Below are 26,268 nucleotides of genomic sequence, written 5' to 3'. Positions count from 1 at the left end.
TGGTTGTATTTTTTATTTTAGCAGTTTACACAAAAAAAAGTATAAAAAAAAGACATGTTTTCGCTTAATAAAAAAGTTAACAGAGAAGATTGAACTGCTCTGCTACACATGCACGATTCTTCCACACGTTTTAAAAAAGTGAGCTCTAGAATTACGAATATGTCAAAGATTTTACAAATTATCAAAATGCCGCAGCTTTCTACCAACGTACATTCATTAAACGTTCTCTAGCCTAGGGGATGGGCTTTCTATGCGTTGTGCGCGTGCGCACAGTAGCTACACAACCTGGGCAAATGAGTTCAATTTGAACGTAGGAAACAAACTTTTTGGTGAAGTTGATTTCAGGATTAACTTTTAGTCATGTTGTTTTGTTGTGTTCATAACCAGCGTTTTTGAAGATACCAGCCTTTCCGTATCCAAGTAGACAAGAAATTTGTCTCGAATGGCTAAAATTGCTGTGAGTAGGTGTTGCAAAAATGGCCGCCAAGTGCGATGACTTCCCTACAGGGACTTTGGCAAAGTGCCCCGCCTTTTTAAGGCAGGTAATGCAAATCACTCAGCACACTGTGATATTGACATACCTTTTGAATAAGCAGTAGGAGACTGACTGATACTCATCGGGCCAATAAGTTAAGTGCTTGTTATCATACCAGTCTAAACGCGCGCTGCTTCTTTGCCAAGTAAAAGATCAGAGAACAACATGGTGAGCAGTCGGGTAGGGGCCAACAGACGTGAAATAAAGCAATACGTGAAAGAATCGCATGAGTATTCGTGCGACAGTTCACCGCTGCCCGGAGCTCCTGCTTATGAAAGTGGACCTAATCTACCCGTACCAGCACATAGCCTGCCAGACCTGCAACCTGATTGGGACGAGCAAAAGGCCTGCACTGCTGAAGCGCCTATTAAATCAGGTTGGTACAAATCAGAGTGCCATAGTGATAATAATATAAAGTTTCACAGATTAGCAACACTGGTGTAATTGCACTATTATTAAATATGGCTTTAATAATTCTTTATGTTTGTTTGACAAAATGCAGCGCTGCCCAGTCCGATGGACTTATGACAATTAAGCACCGCGAGAGCGGTTGTTTTTGAAACGCTCTCGCGGTACTTCTACGTCATACACTGATTGCTCTGCGCAGCGCTGTTTGTATGCTATTAGAACATGTTAAAATTGTATCATAACATTACAACATGAAAAATATATAACAAATTACATGCTTAAATATTATTATACGTTTTATATAAAATATTAGCTTGCTCCTGGTTCAGTAACAGGCCCATGTTCCCTTAGGACGAAAGAAAAAGCTAATTTCAGAAAGAAAATACCTTGGTGTCAGAGTGAAAATGCCAGTGCGTGACATGCTCCGAGAAATACGGATAGCCCAGGGGGTTGACCCCAAAGATCAACAGGTATGATGTTTTGTTTTTTATCTCATAATTATGGATATACTGAAACATGCTAATCATTTTCTGACTCATTCTCTATAGGGGAAACTCTCAAAGGGCTCCAAAGGTAAGCCTAAGCGCTCTGTAATAATAGCTTAATCTTTATGTTCATTGTAAGTACAGTTAGTACTAATGTCTTTGCTTTAAAGGTGATCGGAAACGAGTGAACACCAGTGTAAATCGCAAGAATCATCTGGTAAGTGGTGTTTTTACAACGGTGTATAATTAACTTAAATGTTTGGTAGCTTTGCTAGGTTTAGGATGTGTGGACTCACACTTATTTCATGCTTTTTATAGAAAAAAATGCAAACAAAGGGTTTGGAGGAGCTTGCGATTATAGTCGAAGTGTTGGAAGAGGATCTAAAAGCCTGTCAATCATACAAGTCGGCAAACAAAAGGCTTTCAAGTTTATACTACACGGAGTATAAAGAGAAGTTATGGGGTGAAGATTCATCTGAGCAGGGTTTCATGACCATGTATGACCAAGACAGCGAGTTGCCATTGTCTCCAAGCCACTGTGTACCTCAAGAGAGCTCGCCTGTTCATTCTACATCCAGCTTTTCCCCCTCCCCTGCTTACAACCAGGGTACCCATGTTTACTTTGAGAACCAAGAAGAATATCACAATTACGAGGCAGATGACAATAGGTATAGTGATCAATGTGGCGTGACCTACGGTCTTGCCAATTCACACAAACACCAGGTTCCTTCCCCCGAAAAATCATTCTATGTCACTCGCAACCCAGGCGGTCAGGAGGTTACCCCCGAAAAGATGAACGTTTCACCATTGCCCAGTTCTCCGCAGGAGGAGTGGAGCATTATGACCTTTTTCTGGACACAAATGGAAAGAGAGGAAAATCTGTTGAAGGAAATATCCGATCAAGAGCTTCTTGCCGTGGATGAAAATGGGAGAATGTAAGTTGTCGTACATTGTTAGATTTTATCAAGAACTCGTTCAAGAGTTCAAACCATTGCAGATGGTTTCTTCATGCAGATGTTAATGGGTAATCCTTCAAAGATGGATGTAATTTATAAAAATGAACGAAATGGCACACAGTTTCTAAAAAAAATCATCGTCTAGTGTGAAGCAAGGGAGCGTTTTCAGAGTGCGACTTTTATTTGAAAGTTTTATGAAATATAGAAAGAAAGAAATAGGGTCTGCCATCATCATTGTCGCATCGAATAAGCAGCTGCATTAGTTTCTCCCTCCCGACTTTATGACAAAGCTCATTATTAAGTCCTCAAGCAGGGCAGAAGAAAAGAGATTAATGGCTCACACGGGAACCCAGTTGAAATTTAGGCATTTCAGCACCAACAAAGATTGATGACATGGTGAATCTTTCAGACGAGGCTATGGTCTTCAAGCGAGTCCTCTAAAAGGGAATATCTGAATAGACGGTTATTTATATACACATATATACAGACCCGACATATTTACTGTAAGCCTAAACCAGTGGCAGCAGAACAGTTGTCACATTAAGACAGTGGTTCTCAAACTTTTGGGCATGTGAACCCCTCCCACCCCTGTGTAGGGTGCATCCGTTTGCAGAAACCCCCCAAATAAAATTTTAGACATAAAATACTATTAAACTTTGATTTTTAAATGTAACAAAATGCATTGAAAACAATGTAGTGCTGTTGTTTAGTACCCTGATTTTTTTCTGAGGTTTCATTACACAGATGTATAATAAATTAATGTAGTTTATAAAATACCGTCACCTTGCACCCCAGGGAAACCACTGAATTAAAGGGATAGTTCACCCAAAAATGAAAATTCTGTCATCATTTACTCATGTTGTTACAAACCCGTATACATTTCTTTGTTCTGATGAACACCAAAGAAAATATTTTGAAAAATGTTTGTAACCAAACTGTTTGTGGACCCCATTTACTCCCATAGTAGTAGGAAAAAGAATACTATGGAAGTAAATGGGGTCCACAAACGGTTTGACAGAATTTTCATTTTTGGTTGAACTATCTCTTTAAAAGATGATGGCTTTACCTTTTCTATGAAAGATGTATAACACTTCAACCATTAAACACAGTTAAAGATAAAAAGATGATGTAATACCAGTGGTTGTCATGGGACTTATTCCTACAATAATGTTCCCCCTTTTACAGCTTGTTACACAGAGCAGTCGAGGAGGGAAAAAGAGCCCTCGTATATGTTATTGCCAGACGAATGGCAGCTCTGAAGAAACTGGATATGAGAGATTTAGAGGGAAAGGTGATGCGCACATTCACAAACACACACTTATTTACTCGTTATCAACAAATGTGCTCAACTTTGCATGGGGTGTTGTTTTCCCCTCCTAGACCCCCCTTCATCTCGCAGCACAGAGAAATCAACACTTCATGGTGTCTGATTTAGTGTCACTTGGCGCGAGTATTAATGAAAAGGACAATTATGGGAAAACCTGTCTCCATCTCAGTGCAGAGAACGGATACGTTAGAGTCCTGGAGGTAACGTTGTTATGTGTTGCCATAATATTAGCAAACACTGTAGATTTCTTTAAAGCTGCAATGCTGTAATTTTTTGGTTGTAAAAGAACCCAAAAATCAGTTACTGAGTAAGTACATTAAATAATGATAATTATAATAATAATAATTTATAATTTTGAGCTGCCAGGTTTCACTTTGAATATAATGTTAGTTTGATAGCTAAAGAGAGGCATAAGGATTGCAGCTTTAAGTAACTTAATTTTTTATACGCAAATAAATAATACAATTTCTAAATCTTTGTTTTTGCAGGTCCTGAAAGGTTTCATGAGAAACGGTATCTATATAAATTTGGAGGAAAGAGATGCAAACGGTATATTCACTTTTTCTTAAGCTTATATTTCTAATGCATTGTGCAACCAATCATTGCTTCATTCATTTCCAAAGAAGCAGTTTGGTTGTATGCAAAGTTTTCTCCAATTGGCAACAAAACCACGTATTTCATTAGTCATTTCCGTTTAGTGCATATGACAATGATGTATCATTATTATTATAAAACACTACCACTTGTTATATTCTGAGTCTTTTAAAATCCCTAGTGTTGCAAGATACCGAAGAAAAATGCGATTGATAACTCGCTAAAAATGCGGTGTACGGTTTGCGATATGTTAATGCTTTAAGATTTATAAATTAAAGTATTTATTTATTTTTTGAAAACGTAAAATTATATAACCAACATTTCATATTCTGTCCGGGGGAAGAGGCATCACTCTTCATCTCTCACCTGTCTCTCTGCTATGTGCATGAACCTTATAATTAATCAGTTATTGCAAACTGTTGCTATATGCGTATTGCGATATGCACATGTGCTATTATTTGGTAGATCTTGCTGCCCTACTACAACAGTTTGTATGATATATTCAATAAATGGTTTAAGATTCTGATACAAGACTATAAAAATATAGTGCACTTCTTTTATGAAACTTACATTTCATTTACTTATGTGAAAGTAAGTGGCTAGGCCACACTTGCTAGTATATTTTTACCCAGCTAAAAGGAGACAGAGTCACTAAATTCTGCCTGATATTTTCTTTTCAGGACTTAGTGCGCTGCAGTGTGCAGCAGTAGCACTTAACAGCACGGTACGAGAACTGAAACTGTGCGAGTCTGCAGGTCAAGTCACGCTACAAACGCTTCGCAAAGAACAGATGATGGAAACACTCGAGTGTCTACTGCAAATGGAGTACTACTTACACGCTTTGGTGAGAATTAAACATTATTAGCTTGAGAGTTGAAGGGATATAACATTTGGTTATTTGCTCACACTCATTTTATTCAGCACCCATATGACTGACTTTCTTCTGTGGAAGACAAATGATTTTAGGCAGAATGTTAATAATTGACAGCTGGAGTCCCCAATCATTTTGTTTTTATGGGGAAAGGAGCCTCATTGCTATTCTTCAACAGTTACCATTTGGTCTTACATGACCTGACGAATAAAAAAACTAGCTTGTGTTTAAACACAATGTCACAGGGTCAAAAGTACATTGTACAACAACGTACAAATGTGATCAAATTCATATGAATTTGTACCAAGTTAGTCGTACTAAACATAAGATTATAAGAAATAAAACATTAATAATAGCTCACGTATATACACAATGTCACAGAAAAAGCAGAACGTACAACAACATACAAATGTGATTGAAATGAGAAACCTCTTTAATTTTTGTTTTGTTTTGTGAGGTGCCTCATTCATATGAATTGTACAAAGTAAATCGTACAAAACATGATTATTAGAAACAAAACATTAATATTAGCTCACGAAGAAACCCAATATCACAGGGGAAAAAACAGAACGTACAACAACATACAAATGTGAATCGAAGTCGTACGAATTAGCAACCTCATAAATTTTTGTTGTTCGGCGAGGTGCCTAATTCGTATGAATTTGTACGAAGTGAATTATTAGAAACAAAACATTAATATTAGCTCACGTAGAAACCCAATATCACAGGGGAAAAAACAGAACCCAACGTCACAGGGGCAAAAGTAGATCATACAACAACATACAAATGTGATCAAAGTTGTACGAATTAGCAACCTCATCATTTTTTTCGTTTTACGAGGTGCCTAATTCGTATGAATTTGTACAAAGTGAGTCGTACTAAACATAAGATTATTAGTAATAAAACATTAATATTAGCTCACGTATAAACACAATGTCACAGGGGCAAAAGCTGAATGTACAACAACATACAAATGTGATTGAAATGAGAAACCTCTTTAATTTTTGTTTTGTTTTGTGAGGTGCCTCATTCATATGAATTGTACAAAGTAAATCGTACAAAACATGATTATTAGAAACAAAACATTAATATTAGCTCACGAAGAAACCCAATATCACAGGGGAAAAAACAGAACGTACAACAACATACAAATGTGAATCGAAGTCGTACGAATTAGCAACCTCATAAATTTTTGTTGTTCGGCGAGGTGCCTAATTCGTATGAATTTGTACGAAGTGAATTATTAGAAACAAAACATTAATATTAGCTCACGTAGAAACCCAATATCACAGGGGAAAAAACAGAACCCAACGTCACAGGGGCAAAAGTAGATCATACAACAACATACAAATGTGATCAAAGTTGTACGAATTAGCAACCTCATCATTTTTTTCGTTTTACGAGGTGCCTAATTCGTATGAATTTGTACAAAGTGAGTCGTACTAAACATAAGATTATTAGTAATAAAACATTAATATTAGCTCACGTATAAACACAATGTCACAGGGCCAAAAGCTGAATGTACAACAACATACAAATGTGATTGAATTCGTACGAATTAGCAACCTTTTAATTTTTGTTTTGTTTTACGAGGTGCCTAATTGGTATGAATTTGTACAAAGTGAATCGTATAAAAATGTATGATTATTTGTAAAAAATTATAATAATGGCCCGCGTCTAAACCCAACGTCACAGGGGCAAAAGTAGAGCATACGACAACATACAAATGTGAATCGAAGTCGTACGAATTAGCAACCTCATAATTTTTTTCGTTTTACGAGGTGCCTAATTCGTATGAATTTGTACAAAGTGAGTCATCCTAAACATATGATTATTAGAAATAAAACATTAATAATAGCTCAGGTATAAACAAAATGTCACAGGGGCAAAAGCTGAACGTACAACAACATACAAATGTGATTGAATTCGTACGAATTAGCAACCTTTTAATTTTTGTTTTGTTTTACGAGGTGCCTAATTGGTAGGAATTTGTATAAAGTGAATAATATAAAGGTGTATAATTATTAGAAAAAAAACATTAATAATGGCCCGTGTCTAAACCCAACGTCACAGGTGCAAAAGTAGATCATACGACAACATACAAATGTGAATCAAAGTCGTACGAATTAGCAACCTCATACATTTTTGTTGTTCGGCGAGGTGCCTAATTCGTATGAATTTGTACGAAGTGAATTATTAGAAACAAAACATTAATATTAGCTCACGTATAAACCCAATGTCACAGGGGCAAAAGCAGAACGTACAACAACATACAAATGTGATTAAAATCGTACGAATTAGCAACCTTTTAATTTTTGTTTTGTTTTACGAGGTGCCTAATCAGTAGGAATTTGTACAAGGTGAATCCTATAAAAATGTATTATTATTACAAAAAAACATTAATATTTGCGTGTGTCTTAACCCAACGTCACAGGGGCAAAAGTAGATCATACGACAACATACAAATGTGAATCGAAGTCGTACGAATTAGCAACCTCATAATTTTTTGTTGTTCGGCGAGGTGCCTAATTCGTATAAATTTGTACGAAGTGAATTATTAGAAACAAAACATTAATATTAGCTCATGTAGAAACCCAATATCACAGGGGAAAAAACAGAACGTACAACAACATACAAATGTGTTCAAAGTCGTACGAATTAGCAACCTCATAATTTTTTTGTTTTACGAGGTGCCTAATTCGTATGAATTTGTACAAAGTGAGTCGTCCTAAACATATGATTATTAGAAATAAAACATTAATAATAGCTCATGTATAAACACAATATCACAGGGGCAAAAGCTGAATGTACAACAACAACATTCAAATGTCATTGAATTCGTACGAATTAGCAACCTTTTAATTTTTGTTTTGTTTTACGAGGTGCCTAATCGGTAGGAATTTGTACAAAGTGAATCGTATAAAAATTTATGATTATTTGTAAAAAAATAATAATGGCCCGCGTCTAAACCCAACGTCACAGGGGCAAAAGTAGATCATACGACAACATACAAATGTGAATCGAAGTCGTACGAATTAGCAACCTCATAAATTTTTGTTGTTCGGCGAGGTGCCTTATTCATATAAATTTGTACGAAGTGAATTATTAGAAACAAAACATTAATATTAGCTCACGTAGAAACCCAATATCACAGGGGAAAAAACAGAACGTACAACAACATACAAATGTGATCAAAGTCGTACGAATAAGCAACCTCATAATTTTTTTTGTTTTACGAGGTGCCTAATTCGTATAATTTGTACAAAGTGAGTCGTCCTAAACATATGATTATTAGAAATAAAACATTAATATTAGCTCACGTATAAACACAATATCACAGGGGCAAAAGCTGAAGGCAAAAGTAGATCATACGACAACATACAAATGTGAATCAAAGTCGTACGAATTAGCAACCTCATGAATTTTTGTTGTTCGGCGAGGTGCCTAATTCATATGAATTTGTATGAAGTGAATTATTAGAAACAAAACATTGATATTAGCTCCAGTATAAACCCAATATGATTATTAATATTAGCTCACGTAGAAACCCAGTGTCACAGGGGTAATTCGTATGAATTTGTAGGAAGTGAATCATATAAAAATGTATTACTATTCGAAAAAACATGAATAAACTTGCAATGAGGTTGTCTTAAATCAAACACAGATTTTTACTTTAGTCAATAAGCTACAAGCTTTTTTCCTGTTCAAATATACATAACACAATTGGAAATTCAATATTTACACATTTTGGCTAACCGAATATGACAAAAAATCCAACGTTTGCTCTAGTCCCATTGAAACTGAATGTTCAAAGTGAATTTAAACACACTTGGGTAACAAAATGTTATTTTTGTGTAAATTGTGTACATTTTTATCCTCCCCAATAGGATCAGGTTCACATTACTAAGATGAAAAGAGCTTCTGATTTAAAGTCATGTGAACCAACCCTGTGTCAGTCACATGAATTCAAGGTATGAGGTGTGTCTGTAAGATGACTGATTTACTTTGTAGTTTGAGGTTTTGAAATTGTTTTGAACGGATGATCTCAACTTGTCATGCAACATTAAAATGTTAAAATTAATCGCTGTTTACTTTGTTTACCAGACCATTAGCAACATGCCTTAATGGTTTGGATACAGGTGCAGCTGCTTCTAGCAAGAAGAGTCGATTGTCTGCCAAGCAAGGCAGTGCTTTTAACTGACGGTAAATGTTTTTGAGTTAATACAAGCTTTAACCTGCCACTGAATATTAAATATGTATGCGCATAGTAATGGTGCAGTAATCTTTTTTCTTTTTTAATGAGAAAGATGAGTAATATATTTTATGGCATGGTTAGGCTATGTATTGTGCAACTGTATGTTTTGTTCACTGCGAAACACAATGGTTGCCTATTAGCTGGTTTCTATGAAACTTCCACTGTTTGTTACGTTTGAGTAGCAAAACGTCTAAATAGATGTCAATAATGAGGTTTATACTGTGAGTCTGTTAAGCACCACGGTAGTTTCTACTTGCTCTATGAGTGAGTAGTTTTGATGTTTTTTTAACCATTTACAGTAGTGCTCAAAAGTGATGTCTTGGGGGGATTTGTACAGGATTCGCTTTTAATGGCCTGTCAGGTTAAATTAAACCATCAAAATATGAGATGTTTTGTACAAAACTGACGTTAAATTGACAAAATTATTTGGCAAAATTATTGAATTTTTGTTAAAATTTGGTAATCTGGATTTTATTTGAAATACAAAAAACCTTAGAAAACTAAAAGCTTATAGGTACTAAAGCATACATTGACTACAGTTTAATCTGTTGTTAATAGTTGTTATCCTGGACCACAAAATCAAGTCTTAAGTCACATGGGTATATTTGTAGCAATAGTCAACAATACATGTATGAGTCAAAATTATCGATTTTTTTTATGCCAGAAATCAGTAGGATATTTTGTGAATTTCCTACCATTAATGTATAAAAACTTTATAAAACCTTAAAAAAAAAAAACTCCTAACAAACCATACTTTAATGGAAAGCTATTTATTCGACTTTCAAATGATGTATAAATCTTTAAAAATGGCCCTTATGACTGGTTTTGTGGTCCATGGTCACATTTTTTAATTCTCTTTAGTTGTAATATTTTGTAGTCATTGTCCTCGGCTGTGATTTTTATACTTTGATCATGTGTTGTGTGTAATTGTTTAGCCAAGCTTCTTTAAATTCTCAAAGCTCAGCTATAGATTATACTCCAAACGCACCAATGTAACATACATGCATAACATTTTTTAATGCATCTTTATTAAAATATTTGAATAAACAAAGAAGATCAATCGTTCAAAGTGCGACATCACTTTTGCCCACTACCGTATGTACACATACATAAATGGTTTTGGTTATTTTCCTCTTTGCCAAGTTGAAAGTGGAGTATTTTGATATGGATTTTTATTTGCCCATGTCTTGTTTATGTAATATGTTCGTAAAAAACCTATAAGCATTGATTTAGTTTGAATTCAAGTTAGCTAGCGTCTGGGGTAATTTTTTTTATAACATTCGTATTACTATTACAAATATTGGGAACTGGTTACTGTGTGTTTAATGTGTGCTTTATTTTTTTTAACAAGCATTCACTTTGACATCATAATTGTAGTCCTGATTTAATTTGCTTAATCACTTCATATCAGGCGCAAAGCTGTAATGAATACTAGTCTATAAGGTTTTTCACCGACATAATGTGTTTTTTTTTTTGAGACATAGTGATCTACTGTGATATTTTTTTTGTTGTTGGTGTTGGATGTCTTGTATATTATTAAACGATATATAGTAATATTAGATTATGCAGGCACACAGAGGGTGAAACATGAAAGATTTGTTTGTTATTTGTTATTTGTTTTGTTTTGTTTTTCAAATGGGATGTGTTTATATGAATAAGCAGTTTAAAACATTCATAGTGTGTTGGCTGTATATTAATGGATATGAATATACATCTGTTAAGATTATTAAAGCATACACAGAAGAAACATGAGTTTAGGTGAAACCCAAATTATCTGAATGCATCAAATGGGATCTGTGTACATGAATAAGCAGTTAAAAACAAAGTAGACATTTATAGCAGGAAAGCAGGACTACATTTAGTAATAGGGGATATATTGTTTTGCATATTTTTGGTGTTAATGTTACAATGTATAAGGTAGAGTTTTAAAGTGTATTGGTGTTGTTAATGGAGTTTACTTACTCTTATTAGTTAACCTAATGTAATGACCAACGGTTTATAAACACCTATATCCATAAATCTTTGATGTGTCACCAGAATATTAAATGTGAAATCTTTAATATTGTTTTAATAACAATAAAAGCATTTACCTGTTTTAGATAGATTTGGATTTTGTCTTCTATTCTATAAGCATATTAAAGTGTAATAACTTTCCTTTAGACCATCATTGACAAAAATACTGGGACAAAAATTGTATCAGGTCACAAAATGTCACTGAAAATTGTACGGGCAGAATGTTTTTTATTTCATTTATTTTCAACAACACAAGGTGTTCTCAAACTACGGCCATGTGTTTGGTTATTCATCATCATGCGTATATGTAAAGCAGATTTTTGTATTATTGGTATTGGGAGTTATTTTTCCATTACTCTGGAGTTCTCATAAACTTAAATTATGAGTTTTTGCCATCAGTCATCTCGTACAGTATAGTACGCAGGTTTGTGCCAGAGGCATTACAGGGCAGGTTTGTACAGATGAGATACCGGCGTAATTACCATGTTGCATTGTTGTGCTCATCCTGACCCTGTTCAAAAGAGAGAAATGTCTTGCTATTGTAATGGACATTTGTTGTTACACATACTGCTGGGGAGAAAATAATAAAGCTTTTATATTCAAGTCATGCTGTCTTGTGTTCTTTTGCGTGAAGGTGTGCAGGCATTCGATTTATTTCATTTTCTACATTAATGTGAAGTGACAATCAATGATACAGGAGTCAAACAGGATAGTTTTTCTTTTTTTGTTGCCTTGAGCAGCGCACTGTTGAAAATATGTGAAGTGTATGTAGGTCTATACATGCATATTTAACCAACAGTTGCAATCCCCTCGTGTACACACGTTCACTTTTAACTTAGTCTCTTTGAAAGGCTGGGATTCTTCTATTCCTTTAAGCAACCTTCAGCTGAAAGGTAAATAGTCAGGCACAGGTATTGACTGAGATGTGCCTATAGCCTTAGGGCAGCAAGTTAACGTCTCTAAGCTTCTCACGCACATCCTTGTTAACTCCGCGTTCCCCAGTGGTTTTTAAAAACATTTGCGATTATATCACACTGACTAATAAAAAGGCTGAATGGCATGAAGAGTGCAGGTGTGATACTCATTGGTTCACATACGTCAAGACATTCCATACAAGAGAAACTTGGTTTTAATTAAGTCAGTGCTGGTGAATGGTATACTTCAATTGGTAATGAAGAATGCATGGGCAGCTTTATAAATTCAGCTCATAATAGGGGGGAGGAAAAAATATTACATTAAAAAATATTGTAAAAAAATTGTTTGGCAGTTTTGCTCAGATACTAAAACTATAGCTTAAAGCTTAAGGACAAGTGATTGCCAACCAAGAGTTACCCGTAGGTATACTCATACTGAACAAAACAAAATCTACATCTTTCTATGACAGAAAAAGTGTTAAAAGCATGAATATTTTCAATTTTAGTATGTTATTTAAAACCTGTTTTAAATCTTTTTTTTTTAACTGGTACTGATTGCATTTTATTAATAATAAAGATCACATGAATATGCATATGGTTGATCAAAGACTATTTGGTCTGTAGGAGGAAACAGGATGTCAATCAAAATACCTGCTCTAACTAGAATAGAGATGTTTGAAATGATGCCAGCTTGCTTGTCTTTATCTTTCCTTCTTTTGTGCCCTTTGTTACCTAAAGCTATTTCACAGCTATGACAGAAACTAATTTTGACATCTGCTATAAAAGTTTTTAATCACACAAACACACTACTTAAAAACAATTCCCCCTTAAGTTTTGATTCAGCACAGTTTCTGTTTTGCATACAGCCAGATGTACATTAGTATTTAGATGGCAATATATTAATAAATAAATCTATTAAGAAGCGCGCTATAATGAATGCCCTCAGACTGTGCCAAGAGCAAGTTTACTGTTTTAGCTCATTTTCACGTTTTTCATAGAAATGATTTGATGCAGAATGAAAGTTTTAGAAAATGTGTCACAGATTTGTGCAAAACTGATTTGTAATTTTTTTTATGTAATGAATATTGTATAGTTCTTTTTATTAAAAGACTTAGGCCACCATGTAACCATTAGGTTTTTATAAAACTGTAGTGTGATGAATCTATATATTTGGCTGCCTTTTACCTCAATCTAATACTTATAAATATGAATGTATGGAGGTTTGTTTGTTTATTGTTCTTTATACACTTTGTTATATTAAACTGTCTTTGTTATATTACACTGTTTATTAGGTCTATTTAACATTTTACACATTTGCTAAAAAAACCTATGAATTTTTATATTTTTTATATTAAATTTAAAAAAAAATCAGTTTTAAATAATACATTGTATTTTAAAATGCTAGTATATTTTGTAACTGAAATTAAAATTGAATATAACCCAAAACTCAGTTTTGGTCCCCCCACTTGTAAGACCATCTAAACAAGATATTGTCCCATTGACACATCTGGATTTCAGAGCAATCTAACAGAAGTATGTCATGTTTTTGCTTAAAAGAGAAAAACTATTTGCGAATAGGAATCTTGTTTTTTCTTTTGAATTTAATGTATTTATTACCACACTGGCAAACAACTATTTATTATTTTAAACAAAACATCACAAAATGTTGTTCAATTTTTCTTAAAGCAAGACATAAAATTGTGTATAATTTTTTTTATAAATTTTTTGTTTAGATAACTGTATTGGACAACAAGCAGTAAGATAAATATATATATAAATTTTTTGCAGTGCATTGGGTGTTCATGTAATAATTATTAACACATTGTTTGTGCTATGCTATTTAACACACTGTGCATTTTGAAAATTTTGTGTGTCACTTTGTGTTAATTTTGTCTTTTAATAAATTAAAGGGACAACATAAGTTGTGTTAAACCTAACATAAAAAAAATTGTTGTTCCAATAATAACACAGAGATGTGTCTAAAATAACACACATTGTGTTGTTTTTAATGCAACCTTTATCATTAGCGTTGTGACCTAAACCCTCAAAGGTGACATTTTTAATGACACGCAACAGGACGATTATCATCTCTCTTCTCATGTTCCTCTGACGCCACCATGCGGTCACATCACTCATTACATCACGTTGCATGAACACCGATGTTTATGATGCCAAAATATAATGGCTAATGACGAATTTATAGCTTTAAAAAGATTATGCGTACTGACATTAAATTAAAAAAGCAATTTCTGCATCCAACCTAAATTTTTAAAAACCAAACCAAATAGTATTACCTTTAATACGTTGAGGTATATAATCAGAAATCTTGAGCAAGACAAATTATGCCTTATTTAACACTAGTTTATAGGATTAAAACAAAAATTGTGAAGATTATTAAACATGCTTTCTTAATTTTAAACAGCAGGTGGATTATTTTAAAATGGAATAAACTGTATTTTAAAAAGCTTTCACTACTAATACAAAGCACACCGTTTTGCATTTACCAAAAAAATATTATGTGTTATTAAAATATATAATGAACAGAATTTTGCCTTTAAATGACTGTATGAAATACTGAAACTATAAATAATTATCAGCAAATGTATACTTGCACAATTATACACAATATTCATAAAATATTTAAGAATAATTTATTGACATATGAATCAACCAAAAAATAAGAATTACTGAACAATATAATTTGCATTTATTAACCAAATGTTGGTAGATTCTGAAACACATTGGAACCTGCAGAAATATATGCATTTGGATTTGCTACACTTTTTCTGGTTTTAGAGGCACAGTATAATGTACTTATGTGCACCGCTTCAATTATGTGAAATTATTAAAATTCTTTTGAATTTTAAAGTCCTTAAGCAAGCAAATAACAGTGATTGTTTTCCGCAAACCTGCATAAAAAACAATCCATATCCCATACTGATAACATAATTCTTCAATTAAGAAAATAACAAACCACATATTTTTAAAGCGCTATGTTAATGAGTGTAAAACAAATGGCCAAAGGACAAAATAAAAATCTACATAGTGTCAATCCACAAAAAAAGCATTCATTTCATATTTTGGGTCATGCAGTATATTGTAACCCAACATGCTTTTTAGACATGCATTCCATACCTGAGGCAAAACAAATCAGTCATAAAATGTTATAAACCTTAGTTTATAATATATTTTATATATATATAAAGCAACTGAATAATTGCAAAAGCAATATTTGACCTGTATTCTAATTACATGAGCTATTTCACAAATAAAAGAGAAATACATGTCAACTGAAATTCAAGAAAATTGTAGTGACAATTTACACGGCAATGCTTTGCATTATTACAATAAGAAATAGTAGTAAGAATGTTTATCACGTGGTCACAACATTGGCACAAACTGTTTTGTTGTGATTTTGACTCCATCCTCAAGGGTGAGCTTTTAAGATAAATAAAGATTGGAGGAAGCCTGTACAAAATATCTTTCAATAAAGGTAGCACACATTTTGTTGTTCAATCTTGATGGACAGCTTTCCACCTAATAGTTCGCTGTGATTTTAATGTTAAATACCAAGCTAGATCAAGATAACGTATTCATGGCTATCATCACAGTGCTTTAAGAAACGTTACATGTTGTTGTTGTTTTTTCAGTTTCATGAAACCATGCTGGGCTTTTGCTTTAAAAAAAAAAAAAAAACCATTTGAATACATGAGCTCTTTTTTTGAGGTTAACTAACGATTTTGAGCATAAAAACATGCTGTCAGACTGCTGTAGGTTTGCAGTTACTGTTGAAAAATGCTGGTATGAGACAGTTTAGGCACTGGAATCGTCTTTTAAGCGCTGACTACGAGCCTTGTAGACTTCAATCAGGAGATCTTTTACATACTGAATCTCTCTCTCTACAGATTCTGCTTTGTCCCGAAGTTCTCTGTTCCGCCCCTCCAAACCATGAAGCTCCTCCTCCAAACAGTCCTGTTCCGCCCTTTTACGCTGACGGTACCTGTTGTTTTCATGGCAACATTTGTGGAATTAAATAACATTATTGAGGTTTTTTTTACTTGTACACTCAAAAAAAAAATGCTGTCATTTTTCAAATAAATAAAGTTGAAATACGTTAAGCTAATTCAACTATTTTAAGTTACAGCAAAAAGTAAAAATGATTTGTAAATCCAAGTTGATTATACATAAAAATGTAAATGCACATATTTTTTTACAGTACTCCTTTCTGTGCAATGTGACCCCCAATGTAATTTGCAGCTTATAAAGCACACAAAGCCATGCTTTAATGTTCTTAGTGGACAGCTATGTGTCTGTTAATTTATCGCTGGCAATTTTCGCAAGGCCATAACACAGCTATAAAAGAAAATGCTACAATACCTGTGTGCAGCTGACTTGTTCTGATCCCTTTTCTTCTGCTTGCGTTCTCCATGGTTTCGCTCAAATGGACTTACTTTGATATCAGGTTTAAACACACACTGACTTTCTCTTGACCTTTGTATCGGTTTCTGAATAGGCAACTCCAAAGAGGAGCCAACGCTGTCTCCGGACAGACATTCAAAGCTTTGATCTCCAAGGCATTCATGGTGCAAGTAGTCATTGTTTTGGATATCAGTTCTGATTGGCTGATCGATTTCATTCATGTAGCCGTGATATGGCTCTAAATTGGCAGAAATCTGATGAAAATAACACTCTGCTACTTCTGATTGTTTATATGGCGGACAGCTTTCGTTCTCAGCACACTGCAAAATAGGCATTGCAATCCCTTCATGGCCGAGCATCTTCATTCCATGGCTCTGGCCCTCTCTCCTGTGGTGGGCGTCCAGTGGCCCACCGATATCGTAACTTCTCATCATCTCCGCTCTGTAAAACACATCTTCACTGAAGCAACTTTTCTCTTCTTCCTTCAACAATATGGCACATTCTCTGACCTTCTTCCCGTTGGGGTGGTTCTTTGCAAAAGGTTTGTCGACAGAGCACGGGTCAAAGGCCAACTCTGCATACCCTGAATGAGTCCCTTTGAAAGTCCACGTTTCTTTCTCAAACACCTCAACGTCTTTACATCCATTCGCCGTTATTCTTTGGCTATTGCAGTGTGTCCGAATGTAGCTATACGGGCCAGGTCGAGACATTTTTGGTCTACTCATGGAGCCGCCACAGAAGCCTCGCAGGTCCAGCTCTCCAGTTGCCAGGGTAACCAGCCTGGGATTTGTTTCAGATTGGTTCACACCATAGGAAGGGCAGGGTAACTGATAATACGACTGGGTGGGCACAGGTTGTAAGTTTTTGTCACATTTTTGCCATTTCTCCAATTTCATAGGTGTCGATTCATACAGGTAATAATCCTCCAGCTGAGCCAGTTCTTCTTTAAGAAGAGTGGTCATGACCTCCAGGTCGGAAGGCATTTGGACATCATGCTCCAGAGGTGAAGGTGGGATAGAGGAACCAGGAGAGGATTCCGTGGAAGTTGAGTGTGGGTAAGCGTCAAAAGTTTTTGTCATCCAATCTGTTGGAAAAAATTGAATGAATGCATTAAATAAACAGGAAAGTTCTTGACCATAAGCATGCTCTCAATACATGGATAGATGGATGCGTAAATCGAAGATTAATCAAAAAAGCGCATTTCTATACCTTAAAGACAACACACACAAAATGACACATTAAAAAAATGAAAAGACGAAACAACGTGGATAACCAAAATATTTGTTTTACTTACTGTACGCCATTAACACATACGCTGCAGTGCGGTTCCCACCGACAATCGGACAAAATAAAAGTGTCGTACTGCTTACCAATTTAGTCCTACGTCTGTTCAGGCTCCTCCCTTCACTTGTGATTGGCCTTCGTTAGCCAGTAGGAAAGAGGGAGCGCTTTAGCCGACTGTGCAAATGAGGAGAGTCTTCCACAGTATAATATATGCCGCCACAATTTTCTCTGTTTTTGTTGAAATGCTGAATTGCGTACAAAGCATGAGAATCGAAGAACTGCCTCACACAGGAAAAAGATGCGAAAAACTGAAACCTGAACAAAAAAATATCAAAATATGTTAATTATTCGGTGTTGAATAAATGTATGTCAATAAAAAATACAAGTTTAACTTTTGTAGCAGATCATGCATACAGATTTACTTTAACAGAAAACAGCAGCATAGACAATATAAGACATAAATAAGTCCGTCTTTAAACCTGATTTAGGATAGGCAAATATGTGCAACATGCTTTTAAAACAAGAAAAAAAACATTACATGTAAACAGATAATGAATTTGACCTTTTGCTGGTGATTATTAAATGTCATGTAATATGATGCCACCAGACAGGTCCAGTGCCATATGTGAAACACAGGCTAAACCACGTGCTTGCAATATTGCATGTTATAGATATATGTCAAAATACAGGTCTATCCTGTAGACACATCTCAAAACATATAAAAATAACATATTGTCATGCTGTTATTATTATTTTACAAGTGCCTGAATGTGCAGTATTACCCAACACAAACATACTCTATAAAGTTAACTTTAATCAGAACAGAAAATATTAAAATATATCCATATAAAACAGCTACAATAACATCTGTATTTAGAAACTCTATATAATAATAAAGCACCCACGTGAATAAATACTGTAGTATACTTTAGTATTTACTATGGTAAACCACTGTAATATTCTGTGGTATTACATGTGGTAAATAGTATACACTTTAGTACACTTGATAAGGTTCACACTATAGTATCTTTACATTTTACTACAATTTACTATAGTAAATACTACCATTTACTAGAGTATTTTTCCGACGTGGGAATGATCATTAATCAATTCAAACGGATCTCTGTGGACTTACAAATGCCACTCTTAAACTTTAAAAACTCAAAAAGTAGTTAAAAGTGAGAAATAACAGCAACGCAGGAAGTTGTGTGTGTGTGTCATATGAAAGTCTGAATGAAAGTTGACACTTACTCCATCGTGCTGAGGTGATGGTCTGAGGAGCTGTCGCGAGCGCTGTAAACCGCAGTGGAGAAGCTCACGGGTTTCAATTTAAAAGAGCATTGTCTCACTCTTCTTCATTTGATGTCGACGCTGATCGCTTACACGATAAATCGTTCAAAAAGTTTTGGAGAACAGAAGAGTATCGCGTCAACGCAAACACTGACCGCGTCACATCAGCTCGTATTCATCCGCCGCCTCGCCCTTTAGAACGGTCCAAACTAACGGCACAAGTTCCGTCCAAAGTCCTTACACCTGATTTTACGCTTTATTTCTATGACAATTCACTCCAAACGCGCTTAAGAATTAATTATCTTGATCAGATTAGAGGTTAAGTTAATTCGCATGATTATTAAAGTGGGTCCAGTTTGTTAATACCGAACTCTGTGTATACGATCTAGCCACCGAGAACCCTTTAACGAACTATTTAACAACATGCGACGAGGAAGGACACAATGTATTACACTACAGAGATGTAACTCGCGTTGCAGCCCTGTTGCATCAGACCTGCTGGAGTGTTGCCCGACTTGAAACTTTGTTGCCACATTTGTCCTGATCCGTTTATGCTTTGGACATGTATAATGAGGATCCATATTTAAGGCTGGGCTCGACCATTGTTTTAAAATAAGAAAAAATTTAAAAGTCAGCCCCGTGAAATAAAACTTTGATCTAAAAACACTCATTAGCTTGCTTTGAACAGAACGTGTATTGCACTTTTCAAAATTTCTCATTTCAAAATGTTACAGTTTTGCAAGAAGTGTTTGAAGCATAAAATAATGCAATCCATATGAAACCTACTTTTATTTATGACACATTTATTGTCTAAGCTTAATGTAGATCTACTTTAAATAGTGAGGAATTTAACATTTTCAAAGCATAAATTTTGACTATTAGGTCACCATCTGGCATCATATTTAGTATGGTAACATCACATGAGATTACTCATTTGTTTGCTTTAAACATGCTTATGGATTTTAAACACACTTTTTCCCTAATGTGACTGAGGTGTCCTGTTTGCTACAATCAAAGTAAGCATTGCACTAATATGAAACATGCCCCGCTTTAATCCTTTTACTAGGATTTATGGATATTTAATTTCATGACATTTGCATTCATTGCACTGAAAGATCAATACATAAGCACACAAGACATTAAAATGTATGATGATCACTTTGAAAATGCATAATGATTTTAAATCAATAAAAAAAAGTATTTGAATAAATGTAAATATAGGCCTACAAGTTTATTATAACGTAACGTAGTAAATAATTATTTGATTGTTAATAAAGAATGAGGTCAATCTCAGAATTCCCATTTCTAAATGACACAGCACTGTAGATTAATGCCTTTCAGAACGATTACAGAGAAAACAATTTTATGTTTTATTTTTTTTTATAGACTTCCCCCCTTTTCTCATTTTATTCTTTGTGATTTGTCATTATTACAACATTTGGAGTAAGAATAGCTGTTTTGTGATATCCATCCTTGCTTCGCTGCCATGAAGAGTCTGGTACATTGATAAAGGTTACACCATAATTTCATCACCAGCTTGCAAAGAATCCTGCCCCCATTAATGTTTTATGTTCTATCTGGGGTAACATTAGAAATGCACACGTGGGTTGTAAGATTTCTGTTGCTAAGGTGCCATTTTACTCTTACAACTGTAATTAGTGGGAAATTATGATAATTTTTCTCTATTTCAAATGGTGTTTAAATAAGAAAATAAATCAAGGCTGAGTAATCAGTTTGTGATGTTTCTGAGACCTTAGAGTTGCATAAATCCATTGTGGAATGGTGGTCCGTTTCTCCAATGAATTTGCATTGTTTAGGTGTTTGATTAAAAATATGGTGGTTCAAAATTAAAGCATTCAGAGTAAATCAAATAGACAAATTACAGAACACTCTTCATATTATATTTATTATATATTTTTACTAGATCATGTCCTGTCAAATAATTTGCTATGTTATTAAATGTGGACAAAATATCAGTTTGCCTGTGTAGAAACAGAGAAATATAAATGCTTATGTATATAAAAAATAATACTCAACTGACTGTTGACACAGATAGCTTTATTATTGCACAATACATCGACCTTTATAATCATGTTGCACTTCTCAATTACCACTGGAAGGAGCCATTTACAAACATGAAGTTTGAAGTTTTTTGTCTGCCCATTGTGGCTGTTCTGGGAGCAAAATAGTCTCCACTTTTGATTATTTACTTCACTTTATTTATTTACTTATCTATTTATTTTTTATATGTGTGTTTTTCTACACAAGTATTCTGGTGTAAACGCTGCTCACTCTGTGGATGGTGGCATTTATTCATATATCACATATTATTTATACTCATTAACTTCGTACAGCAGACAATATCATTCTTTGTATACTTATACAATATTTTGTCAGCTTGTTAATCAGATGGTTTTGTTATATAAACAGTGTTCATGTGCATTCTGTGTAAATAACATAGTTAAATGCAGTAAAAAGTTAATATTGTAATATTGGTATTATTGTGATAATAAGGTAATTTTGTCTTCTCCCTAAAATACAAGGTTTGGCCTAAAAGAATGTGGATATTCCAGTTAACACATCTAATTGCTATTTGTTGTTATTATTATTGAGTATAAGGAAATGTGACTTAAATTTGTGTTTGAAATAAATAATGGTGATTGGCACCATTGTATAGAAGTGTTCAGGCATGAAAAAGATATAAAGGTGAGGTCAACTTGACAGCTTTTTGTTGTCAATTTTAAATGATTACACTCGACAGGTTAAGAGATTTATACTGTGCTGTGGTTCAGAACTGTGCTTATTTTCCCATGTGCATTATTTACTGAATCATGAAATGACCAAATACCGCACCCGTTCACTGTGTGCTCTTTAGCTTGAGTAAACAGACATTTTCATTAAATCAATACTGAAAAATGGATATTCAACAAATATTATTTGCACTTAAAATTTCAACATTTGATTCACGAACCACAGAGAGCGTTTCCATCAAATATTATACAACCTCAAACGGTAAGCTGCACATCATGAACACAATGTTCCAGAAGAAAAATGCTTTGCTTCTGGCATATACGTCATCAGTCCTCTTATTTACACTGTCAGAGAACCATTTAAATTATAGTATTTTAATAGCTTTTAATAAGTGGCATAAATACTTAAATTAAAGAAACATTTTCATGTATTTACTTTCAACATACATATTTTCATTTATGTGAGTTCATGCTTTTTATAACTTTTCATGCATTAAAATGTGTGTCAGGTATTTGATTAACTGGATAATTCCAGTTTGGTTTGAATTCTTTCCTGCACCTTGTTTTCAAGGTGATAAACAAAAATGGGTAAACAAAATCTCTTACGAGTAAATAAATTAATGAATAGAATGATAATTAGTGTAACTAGTTTAAACACGAGGCATGTCCTTAATTAATGAGGCTTGACACAGCAACATTTGTATTGCTGGTGTAAGGTTAACAATAAGACATTAAGAGATCCTAAAGATTGGAGAGTCTGCTGAACATTGTGGTGCATTTGTTGAATGGAGCGTTTAGTGCAGTTAACCTGACTTTTGTAACGCTCCAGTTCCTTCTTTGGGTCAGAAACTGGGAGGTTTAATTCCTGATTTTGAAGTTAATCATATTTGTATGAAGCCGATTACATCTTGTTTAGCAGGATCTATGAGATACATATTTGTATGTCGTTAAAATTAAGCAGATTAAATCTTGTTTAGCAGGATCTATGAAGAGATACACCTACTATTTAAATGGATGGTTACTATACCAAAATGTATAATAAATCTATGGGTGCAGTATTTTAATTCTCTGAGACAATAGCATTCTTATGCACCAGCCCATGGTCATTGTAAAGCAGTTATGGTGTAATCCACACCCTCTATGGCACAATAAGCTGTTTCTGGCACAATTATACATAAAGTAGCTTTAAAAAAATACTAAATGTGTTATGTACTTATAGTTAAGTCAGGTATTAACCATCATCACACTTTCAAACAACTTTCGGGTTTGAAAACCATTAAACCATGAAATGTAGTGGCATTAAGAGTTTCATGCACTTCCTTTTGTAACGGCACAAATGAATGACGTCTGTTATGTCATGTTAAGCCTCACCTTGTGTGATTAAGAAAAGCTATCATTAAAGGTACATTATATAGATGATGTAATCTTACCATAGATGTAGAACATAACATTTTACCTAATTGGGCATCTAAACATGGGTATATTTTTATTACATTTTTTATATACAAGACTAAATTAATGTTGTGCCTAAGTAACATTTTAAGTTACAAGTCAGTGTAGATTCTGGTATTGGTTCACTGTAAAAAATAAATAAATGCAGCATGAAGTTAAAACAATTTTGTTTTGCAAGTCAATTCATAAGTTTTGGCTTAAAAAATTGACATAATTTATAAATTAAAGTTTAACTAAATGTTTAAGTTTAAGTAACATAAACATTTGTGTTGAATTGAAAAAAATGTTGTAATTTGCTTAGTGTGTTAGTAATGGTTACTGCTTTTCAAAATGATACCTGACTCGTTGTGGTGAAAGTTGCATTATTCAGATCAGTTTGCCCCACCCAGAGCCATTAACTTTATTAGTTAGGTCTGTCAGGTGTACGATACAATTGTAACATAACTGCAATAGTTTTGCATGGTCACACACTATTTTCAATATCTATATGTAGCAACCAAACCCATTCTCATGTTGTGTGAATAAATAGCACACAGTTTAAAAAGGTTTCATAATAGTAATCTGATCATTGTTGTTTACTTATTTAATGTAAAAGATTGTACTTAAAACAACTTAAATGTTTGTATTTGACCTTTATTTTATTCAGAAAATCTTTCAGTGACAGTAATGCCACACGTTATAAAATAAAATAAAAAAATAAAATAATATTTATTAAAATAAAAGTCCATAGCTGTAAAATGAAATATGACCCTCAGACACAATAATGCTTTGTCCGAAACCAAAGGCAGCTGACTTGTTGCTTTGCTTCCTTATGGGGCAATGACTTCGGCGGCATTAAGGCAGCTCCGGGAAACGCATTCGGACAGCCTTTATAGGCAGATCGCCGTTGTGATAACTAATCTCATATTGCAATACTAATGTCTGGGTAGAAATAGAATCAAAATGTGTAAACAGTGAAAATATAACCAGGAAACATAACGCTTTCCTGGCCGCCATTTAATTTTTTCGAACTTGACCATGCTCGACAAATCACATTCTCTGCGCATGGCCACGCATATAATTGTGGGACAAGACGATGAACATATCTCAGTACACAGGAAGTAAACCAAACTTTGGACGTGCTTTGATGCCTTCCTGCTTTGGAATGCTGCCTCCGAAGGCATTTCAGAATGAAGCTATTGTGAAAAATCTCATGCATGGTTGAAAGCACTTCACAAAACAACATCCCTCAGGGCTTTTGGTTCAAAGGCATGCATATTTGGAGAAATATTGATTGATTTTATATGTTTACTTCAAATATCTATAAGAGGATAAATATTGAATCCCTTTTTATTCCAATCGTGGCGATATGAGCCACTGATGTTGCTGAACTGACATTTACAATAGTCTGTTTCATTCATATTATGAAGCCTGAGGGCGCCCTTGTCCAGAGACAGTTCAAAATTGACACACGAACAAAAGCTTGGATCAGTTTAATCATGCCTTATATAAGGGCATAGAAACACTGCTGCTGTAAAAGGATGTTTTGACAAATGAAACATGAAGACAATAAACTCGATTAGGATTATACACTCATCTAAAGGATTATTAGGAACACCTGTTCAATTTTTCATTAATGCAATTATCTAATCAACCAATCACATGGCAGTTGCTTCAATGCATTTAGGGGTGTGGTCCTGGTCAAGACAAACTCCAAACTGAATGTCAGAATGGGAAAGAAACGTGATTTAAGCAATTTTGAGCGTGGCATGGTTGTTGGTGCCAGTCTAATTATTTCACAATCTGCTCAGTTACTGGGATTTTCATGCACAACCATTTCTTTTTACAAAGAATGGTGTAAAAAGGGAAAAACATCCAGTATGCGGAAGTCCTGTGGCGAAAATGCCTTGCTGATGCTAGAGGTCAGAGGCCGACTGATTCAAGCTGATAGAAGAGCAACTCTTACTGAAATAACCACTCGTTACAACAGAGGTATGCAGCAAAGCATTTGTGAAGCCACAACACGCACAACCTTGAGGATGATGGGCTACAACAGCAGAAGACCCCACCGGGTACCACTCATCTCCACTACAAATAGGAAAAAGGGGCTACAATTTGTACAAGCTCACCTAAATTGGACAGTTGAAGACTGGAAAACTGTTGCCTGGTCTGATAAGTCTCAATTTCTATTGAGACATTCAGATGGTAGAGTAAGAATTTGGCGGAAACAGAATGAAAACATGGATCCATCATGCCTTGTTACCACTGTGCAGGCTGGTGGTGGTGTGGGGGATGTTTTCTTGGCACATTTTAGGCCCATTAGCGCCAAATGGGCATTCTTTAAATGCCACAGCCTACCTGAGCATTGTTTCTGACCATGTCCATCGCTTTTTGACCACTATGTACCCATCCTCTGATGGCTACTTCCAGCAGGATAATGCACCATGTCATCGAATCATTTCAAATTAGTTTCTTGAACATGACAATGAGTTCACTGTACTAAAATGGCTCCCACAGTCACAAGATCTCAACCCAGTAGAGCATCTTTGAGATGTGATGGAACGGGAGTTTCATGCCCTGGATTTGCATCCCACGAATCTCCATTAACTGCAAGATGCTATCCTATCAATATGGGCCAACATTTCTAAAGAATGCTTTCAGCACCTCATTGAATCAATGCCACATAGAACAAATACAGTAGTTATAATGCTTATCAACATAGTCTTTAGCACTTTA

General features: G+C 34.6%; 2 protein-coding genes across 3 annotated transcripts; one reads left to right on the top strand and one right to left on the bottom strand.

The window, feature by feature from the left end:
• The first annotated feature begins 385 nt into the window (after window positions 1-385).
• LOC135771229 (uncharacterized) lies at window positions 386-12,266 on the top strand. The gene is given in 10 exon segments (XM_073815617.1): window positions 386-911; window positions 1,295-1,413; window positions 1,577-1,645; window positions 1,747-2,363; window positions 3,570-3,675; window positions 3,765-3,911; window positions 4,200-4,260; window positions 4,986-5,149; window positions 9,064-9,147; window positions 9,281-12,266. Coding segments are annotated over 10 exon segments (1,599 nt in total). The 5' UTR covers window positions 386-700; the 3' UTR covers window positions 9,302-12,266.
• A 2,726-nt stretch (window positions 12,267-14,992) lies between these two features.
• On the bottom strand, window positions 14,993-19,799 carry atf5b (activating transcription factor 5b). 2 transcript variants are annotated; one of them, XM_065281401.1, is made up of 4 exons: window positions 19,313-19,799; window positions 18,072-18,376; window positions 16,736-17,861; window positions 14,993-16,358 (listed from the first exon to the last, which is right to left on the bottom strand). In XM_065281401.1, the coding sequence occupies exons 2-4, from the start codon at window positions 18,079-18,081 to the stop codon at window positions 16,172-16,174; spliced, it is 1,323 nt and encodes a 440-aa protein (XP_065137473.1). In that variant the 5' UTR covers window positions 18,082-18,376; window positions 19,313-19,799; the 3' UTR covers window positions 14,993-16,171. The 2 variants fall into 2 exon arrangements, with proteins under 2 accessions (XP_065137473.1, XP_065137474.1); XM_065281402.1 differs by having other exon boundaries at window positions 18,148-18,376; window positions 19,313-19,797.
• Window positions 19,800-26,268: the final 6,469 nt, after the last annotated feature.

This window comes from Paramisgurnus dabryanus, chromosome 8 (genome assembly GCF_030506205.2).
Source record: "Paramisgurnus dabryanus chromosome 8, PD_genome_1.1, whole genome shotgun sequence".
NCBI lineage: Eukaryota > Metazoa > Chordata > Actinopteri > Cypriniformes > Cobitidae > Paramisgurnus > Paramisgurnus dabryanus.
This window is presented reverse-complemented; position numbering and strand designations above follow the sequence as displayed.